Source organism: Capsicum annuum, chromosome 3 (genome assembly GCF_002878395.1).
Source record: "Capsicum annuum cultivar UCD-10X-F1 chromosome 3, UCD10Xv1.1, whole genome shotgun sequence".
Taxonomy (NCBI): Eukaryota; Viridiplantae; Streptophyta; class Magnoliopsida; order Solanales; family Solanaceae; genus Capsicum; species Capsicum annuum.
Window position 1 is genome coordinate 233,396,731 of NC_061113.1, and position 7,996 is coordinate 233,404,726.

General features: G+C 34.5%; 2 protein-coding genes across 2 annotated transcripts; one reads left to right on the plus strand and one right to left on the minus strand.

Moving 5' to 3' along the window:
- Positions 1-245: 245 nt before the first annotated feature.
- LOC107862946 lies at positions 246-3,094 on the minus strand. Its single transcript, XM_016708661.2, has 4 exons — positions 2,400-3,094; positions 2,216-2,291; positions 691-777; positions 246-585 (listed from the first exon to the last, which is right to left on the minus strand). The coding sequence occupies exons 1-4, from the start codon at positions 2,559-2,561 to the stop codon at positions 521-523; spliced, it is 390 nt and encodes a 129-aa protein (XP_016564147.1). The 5' UTR covers positions 2,562-3,094; the 3' UTR covers positions 246-520.
- A 2,878-nt stretch (positions 3,095-5,972) lies between these two features.
- LOC107864999 (zinc finger MYM-type protein 1-like) lies at positions 5,973-7,063 on the plus strand. The gene is made up of 2 exons (XM_047408679.1): positions 5,973-6,311; positions 6,413-7,063. Exons 1-2 carry the CDS (start codon positions 5,973-5,975, stop codon positions 7,061-7,063), a joined length of 990 nt encoding a protein of 329 aa, XP_047264635.1.
- The last annotated feature ends 933 nt before the right edge of the window (positions 7,064-7,996 follow it).

Here is a 7,996-nt window from a genome sequence, read left to right on the forward strand (position 1 = left end):
CCCACAGTTATGGATAACTCCCCTTATCATTTACAACTATTTTGATGCTAGTGACTCTTCAGACACCTCGGGTGGTACTCTGTCATATGTTTTCTCAAAAGGTGTTCATTGATCTAGAGAGACCATATAATAGAGTGCTGGAATTAAGTGCTTTCTAAAGCTTCTTTTGTTTAAAACTTAGATTCTGACACAACATTCTAATGCAAATGCCAATTAAAGCACAAAATCATAAGCAAGCAAGCATCTTCACAAAACATTGAAAAACCTAACTTATATAACCAATTTAAATTTGTTCTTCGTGAGTTATCAACCTCGTGTTTCAGAACATCCTTAATCCCAGAAGATCCTATCCACAAAACTGCATGATACAAAAACATATTACCACTAACAAAAGGAAACTATAAGAACTCTCCCTCCTTTTTTTTCCTAGTAGCAAGACAATACAAATGTAGTTTACAAGATCATTGTTAACTTTTACGAAAGTTGGGACAGAATGAGAAAAAGACATTCCCATTATGCTTTACTCCTCCATTGCATCTGTGGAAGATTCTGTAGCTTGCTTATCCGATTTCCTTTTGTTCTTTCCTGTAACACGTGCATTTGTAATCAATAAACAAAATCAACAAAGAATGCATAATCCATCCAGGATGAGGACGAAAAATAGCAACTCTATAATCTATAGTAACTTGCCTTTCTTCTTTAGTTGCTTTAGTTTGAGTTTTGAGCTCTTCTTCATCGGAAATTTACCAGGAGTTTTATTGGCGTCTTGAGTTTTCCCTGAAACCATTAGAACAATGTCAATCAGTTTGACATAGATCATACCTCTTTTTCCACTACCGCGCACACGAAAATAGAGAGGAGGAACAAACAGAAAGTAAAGCAGATATAGCAACTACCAGAAACACCAAAACTTTTAACATATCATTCAACATACTCATAATAGGAAGCAATAACTATACACTCGTAAACACAAGGAGTAAAGCAACAAAAAGATGAGCCTTTCCCCACTGAATCAGCAATCTCAGCTCAACCTAAGAAATTGATTAGGATCAACATTATAACACTTGAGCCTAGAGCATATCAAAGACGTAGATTCACTAGATTTTGAATTCTAACTAGATCAAGCCATGGACGGAGCTAATGAAAGAGATTAAATCTCCTCCTATGAAAGATTACTCTGTGCAAATAGGATAAAAATAAAAACCTTTTAATTATATACAAATTGTTAAATCCCCTCAACATAAGGGAATATTAATTTATTCTTTTTGACAACCATGGTGTACGGGTTAGTTTACTTGCACCTAGACTAATTCCACGAAATACTTGCCACCTCCCATACGCAACACCAACATCTCTGTCCACCAACACTAGAAAACATAGAAAGAAATTACCTAGTGCTTTGTGTCTGCCGGAATTTGAACCTCAGGGCTATCAACCCACTTCATTGAACCCTTCATCAACAAGTAATAACTAATAAAGGAATGGACAAAAGTTGCTTTAGGCCTCACATTCCAATCCCATCTATGCTACTCTAGTATCTTTCTTCTTAACCTTCTTACATAAATTTACTCGTTCTGCCACTGGCTCGAGTAGCAAATGCCATAATTCTAAGGGATTCCAACCCCTACCCCTCTTCCAACACACACAAGCAGGGGCGAATTTACATTAAAAGAAAAGGAGGCATGTGAACCTGTTGTCTCTTTGTTAAACTAATTTGTTTATGTATATATTTTCTAAAATTAGTATAATATTACATGTTTACTCCCATGCTACAAGAAACTAAATGATGCACTTGGTTAAAAGTTGTGTTAGTTACCTTGAGGACTCGGAACAATTCCCACAAGGGGTCGTTTGTTAGGAGGGATAAGGATTATCCTGGGATTAACTTAGAAGAGGAGCTTATCCCATATTTGGTTGGGACAAAATGCATGGGTTTAACTCATCACGGGATTATAGTGTTTTTCTTATCCCTCCTTGAGGCTGGGATAACTAATCCGGGATGGGATAGCTAGTTTCGGGATTAATAATTGCGGGATAACTTGTTTTCCAACCAAACGACCCCTAAGTACATTTTTCTCTCTCTCTTTTTTTGGTAGTGATGCACGCATATTCTGGAAATCCTAGAATTGCCTTTGCACACAAGATCATAAGCAAAATGCTACCCTCTGCTTAAACACTAGGTCCATAAAAACAGCTAGAGCCATAAGTAACATACCTTGAGCAGCATCAGCTACAGCCATCTCCACATCCTCCATTGTTATCACACCTTTTTCTATAGCCTCCTTCTGATCCTGTTCCCCATCAATCAATCAACCTCAAATCACAAATTCACCTCAAACAACACACACAAAACACTAATAACAAAAACAATAAAAAGAAAACAAATATTGATTACAGACCCTGCGCCATTTCTTAAAGAGCTTGCGTTTACGCTTTCCGGATATGGAATGTGGTTGGACCTTCTGCTTAAGTTTACGGGTATTCGGGTCGCCATGTTTTGCTCTTTTGCTCTCTGAGATTATTGCTCTTCTCTTCTTCTGCACTTCGTTAAATTTCGCCATTATCCCCAATTGGTCTTCACTTTTACTACTTTTTTCTGGTTAAACCCTAGGGTTTTTTTTTACGATCTGGCAATTTATACGTGTAGGCCGCCGCCGGTTTACGTTGAAACACCGGTTTAGTGTTAAATGTATCGAACCCGGTCCATACGCCCTTTTTATTTATTTTTTTGGTTTTGTGGAGTGGTTAAAGATGTGGTTATTAATCTGGCAGTTCACATTTCAGTTTGGGAAAATCAAGTTTGATTAATTTTTTAAATTAAGTTGATATTTAAAATTTAGATATTAAAAAGGTAAATTAAAAATATACTTTTCATGTACAATATACTAAATATCAAAATTTTAAAGACCCTTACCAAGTATCATAATATATCAAAACTTTGGTATTAAAAGTTTTGATTTTGGTGTGATGTTTGAATTTTGATATCTACTGTACCGTGCCGGGCCCTCGTCATGTTTTAATGTATTTTGTTCGCTTGACCTTTTTTTGCTTTAGTTCATTAGAATTGTAACCCTTTTATAACTGAATAGTTCACCAATCAAAAAACTTAACACAATAATAATATCACCCTATAATATTTTTGAATACCTTATTCTTACATTGGCTTAAGGCCTCTCAATGGAAGACGAACCTTCCCATCATCTATTCTAAATCTAATTCTAGTTTTGATTTGTTAGCGATTAGATTATTAGGTGATGAAAGAAAGCAATCAGTTTCGAGTAAAATAAAACAAATAAGTAAAACAAATAAATCTGAAAGAGCCTATGCTATGCCCGAATGTAATCAAGAGCGGAACCATGATGTCCGAGATGCTTACGAAACCATACATAGCTATTTAAGTATGCAAAAAAAAAAAACATTGGAGACCAAGTAAAAGATACTCCCTCCGTTTCGGAATAAGTAAATTGTTGTGGTATTTATTGGTGTTTAAAAATAAGTGAATCATTGAATTTTTTTCCAAATTTGATTTGGCAACCAATTAATTTTTGAAAAGGTATTACAAGGTCAACTTTTTTTTTTTTGAGGTAAAAATGAAAAGTTGTATTAAATTTATATTTTTAATATTTTTTACTTAATTTGTGTGTCAAAATCTAACCATTCATTTATTATGAAACGGGAGAGTATATTGATGGGAGTGCTGGGAGTGGATCCTTTACAAGTAAAGGAGGACGTCCTATTTATGGTTAAAACCTTGGGCCCTTCCCAACGATGATTCAATTGTATCGACCTAAATCACTAAGGCCTATCCAAGCGTACCACACATCTTCGCCCAGTAGAGGTGGTGCCAGCTAGCAGCCTGGAATAAGATCGTCCGCATCTAAGGGTGTCAAACGGGTCGATTTGACCCGGCCCGACTTGGCCTGCCCCACAATAAGACTTGACTCGATTTGACTCAGCCTGATCAACTCGGGTTGGGTCAAATTTTTTTTGGGCCCAATAATCGGTCTCGGTTAACCGATTCGGCCCAATTTATATTTTAAAAAAAATGGAAAAATCAAATTTGGGCCAACTAGTTGTTGGGCCCAACGACTATATAGTCGTTTGGAGCCTCAAACGGCTAGTTGGCCCAATTTTTTAAACAATTTTTTTTTTTGATTTAAAATATTTTTTAAACGTTAAAAAAATTCCTATAAATACCCTACACTTTCAAATCATTTTACTTCAATTTTCATTCTCTCAAATCTCATTCTCTCTCAAATATTCTATATATCTCCTAAAGTGCTCAATTCTATTTTTTAATTTTGCGATTATAAAGTACGAGCGAAAGTTTCTAAAGTCGCAACTTTCAAAATTTGATATTGTCGTTTTATCTCTTACTTTTAATTAGTGTATTAATTGTTGAATATTTAATTTTACTATTTTTGTGTATTTTAAATTTTTTTTAGTTTGATTTATATTATGAATAAATTAAGAAACCTCGGTAAAAGTGTCAAAAAAATTTATCCCGAAAGTGGTAGTGGTAGTAAAAAGTAAATTACTGGCGGTAGAGGTAATTCAAGTAGTAGATATACCCGTGCCTCAGGTACCGCCAGGGACAGACCGATGTCTTTTTTCGAGATGCTCCGGCACCCAGTAAACTCGACGTAGATTAAGTATAATTATATAAGAATCACAGCAAAAATGATATTATATATAAAAAAAACCAGTGAACAGACATTTGCCTGGGTGCAGTGGCAAAAGGCGCAACTTTTGTGTCCTGTTGGGCGGGTTTGAACCCCTACAACAGCGTTTCTTTTTTATAAACTTTTTTACAACTTGCTTGCTTAGTTGCCTATACAAAGTACACTACATATATGCCATTACACGGAATTTTGGGTTTGACTTTGCAATGTTAATATTAATTTATTGTCATATTCTTTTTTCACTTCTTAATTTATTAATTTATTGAACCATTCTTCCTTATTTACTCAAAACCCTTCTTCATCAAAAGACAAAAACTTTTCATCTTTCTCTTCCAAAATTTAAAAACAAAATATCATCTTCTTCTCTTATTCTTTCAATTTTATTTTTAATTTTCACAATCTTCATTCACTAATCTCAAAACGCAGGTACTTTAATTTTCTTTAGAGTTAAAAATTCAAAATATGATGTTGGATTTGAATTTTTATATGATGTGTATCTATTTCTTATCCATTATTATTTCTATAGAAAATATTTGAGTTAGCATAAAGAGTACTTGATTTGGGGAATTTTAGGTGATCCACTATTCCTCTCAAAAAGATGAAATAACAATTGACAATTTGACACATAAATATAATATGTTGCTTTGCTAAGAGGAAAGTTAAACAATATTACTACAAAATATATACATAGTCACTTTATGATTAGATCATTAAGATAATCTTTAATTCACAATTTCAAGTGATAGTAGGAAATTACAAGCGACACCTTCTTATATCCAGTTGACAGTAGCGTAGATAGCAAGCATACGAACTGAAAATAAATTCATGTATCTTGTTTAGCATTTAGTAATTAGTTTTGAAAGATTTTGCTACTTCACCAATATCTGAAATGTCACAATTAGATCAAAATGTGGGCAATCAAGCTCTAATGCTCCTATTTCACTCGTTGCTTCATCCATACCTTCGGAAGTTCAAAGAGATACTACTCCTTCAAATATCGATTTTACATATTTGAAAGCCGACCCGGTATAAAGAAGGCCTATAGTAGAATATGATGCTAATATATGTGACGAAGTTAGAAGATATTATATTCAAAAGGGGCCTTGTCAGCCTAAGGATCATAATTTTCCGAAAACTCAATTTGGGAAGAAGAAAATTACAATGCATAAATTTTATCTAGGTTGGTTCAAGGATCCATATACCAAGTGGTTAGAGTACAGTGTATCAAAAGATGTTGCATATTGTTTGTGTTGCTACTTATTAAAAAATGAGCATGAAGTTCGTGGAAATATGGCGGATATTGTTTTTACGCAAAATGGATTTAAGGGTTGGAACAAGGCTTTAGAGAGATTCGGAACTCATATTGGAGAGGTTAATAGAATCCACAACAAGTGTTTCAACGTGATGATTCACCTGATGAATCAATCACAATCTATTCGCACATCTTTTGACAAGCATTTCGAGAAAGAAAAAAATGAATCTTGGCATCACTTGAGTGCTTCAATCGATGTTGCAAGGTTTCTTTTGAGATTAGGATTGTCATTTCGTGGTCATGATGAGAGTGTATCATCTACAAATAAAGGTATATTTCTTGAGCTTTTGCGATTGTGTGGAAACATTAATGAGGATGTTGGAAGCATTATTTTAGAAAATGCCCCAAAAAATAAAATGATGTGTTGTCCAAAATTCAAAAAGATATTGTTGATGCTTGTACAAAAAAAACAATCAAGGTTATAATGGAAGACCTAGATGGTGATTATTTTGGGATACTAGTAGATGAATCAAAAGATATATCACATAAGGAGCAAATGACACTTGTTCTACAATACGTTGACAAAAAAGATGAAGTGATAGAGCGATTTGTTGGTGTAGTCCATGTTAGTGATACATCTGCACGATCCTTGAAGGATATTCTTTTATATCACTCACTAAGTCCGTCCCAAATCCGTGGACAAGGTTATGATGGTGCAAGTAACATGCAAGGAGAACTAAATGGTCTTAAGAGTTTAATTTTGCGTGATACTCCATCTGCTTATTCTACTCATTGTTTTGCTCACCAGTTGCAGCTGACACTCGTGGCTCTTATGAAGAAAAATTCAGATGTGGATGATTTTTTTTGTTCAATTAGTAATGTGTTGAATATTGTTGGAGCATCTTATAAGCGCATGGATTTGCTCAGACAACATCAAGCTGCACAGTTAGAGGAGTTGATCATTTCTGGTGAAGTGCACACAGGACGGGGACTAAATAAAAAACGTGCACTTCAACGACCATGTGACACTCGTTGGGGTTCTCACAGTAAGACATTAGAGAACTTCATTGACATATTTTCATCAATTCTTTATGTGCTTGGATTTGCTGCACGTGAGTGCCCAAATTAGCTTGATAGACTTACAGCTGAAACTCTTGAGAATACGATTAAAGGGTTTGATTTTCCTTTTATGCTACACTTGATGTTGAAAGTTCTAATGATAACAAATCATTTGAACTCCTCATAACAAAATATGGATCAAGATATTTTCAATGCTTTGAAACTGCTCAATACTGCAAAGCAAGAGTTGCAAAGGATGAGAGATAGTGGATGGAGCTCATTACTAGATAATGTCTTTTCTTTTTGTGATAAATATGAGATAGAGATCCCAAAAATGGATGCTTGCTACATTCCTGGTAAGTCGAAACGTAGAGCTCTTGATGTTACATATTTTCATCATTTTAGGGTTGAAAGATTTTGTGTTGTTATTGATTTGCTACTTCAGGAGCTTAATTATCGTTTCGACGTTGTGAGTACTGACTTACTTCTTGGTATGGCTTGTTTACATCCCACTAAGTCATTTGGTAATTTTGATAAGAAAAAAATAATGAGATTGGCTGAATATTATTCGAATGAGTTTGATAGCAACAAACTTCGAGATCTCAGTTGTCAGTTCATAGCACATGTTCGAGGTTTTGATAATAGATTTTTCAATATGAAGGGAGTTACTGATCTTGCTAAAGTATTGGTTGAATCAGAATTGTATCAGACCTGGCCTCTTGTTTATTTGCTCATCAAGTTGACTCTCATTCTTCCCGTTGTTACTGCTTCTGTGGAATGAGCTTTCTCTTCCATGAATTACATCAAAAATGAACTCCGCAATAGCATGGGTGATGAATTTTTAAATAATTGTTTAGTTTGCTATTTAGAGCGTAAGATATTTGCAACTGTAAGTAATGATGCTATTATTCATTGTTTTCAAAATATGAAAAGTCGTCGAGCACAATTATAATTGGTGTCCTATGATTAGAAGTCATTTCTGAATTCAGACTTATGACCTGAA

Bases quoted from the DNA above. Each gene is read 5' to 3' on its own strand.
- LOC107864999 (XM_047408679.1), top strand. From the start codon at position 5,973: ATGGCGGATATTGTTTTTACGCAAAATGGATTTAAGGGTTGGAACAAG. The intron at 6,312-6,412 runs GTTGGAAGCATT...AAAACAATCAAG, and splicing joins GTGGAAACATTAATGAGGAT to GTTATAATGGAAGACCTAGA.
- LOC107862946 (XM_016708661.2), bottom strand. From the start codon at position 2,561: ATGGCGAAATTTAACGAAGTGCAGAAGAAGAGAAGAGCAATAATCTCA. The intron at 778-2,215 runs GTATGTTACTTA...TAATGGTTTCAG, and splicing joins TGTAGCTGATGCTGCTCAAG to GGAAAACTCAAGACGCCAAT. The intron at 586-690 runs GCAAGTTACTAT...CACGTGTTACAG, and splicing joins AAAGCAACTAAAGAAGAAAG to GAAAGAACAAAAGGAAATCG.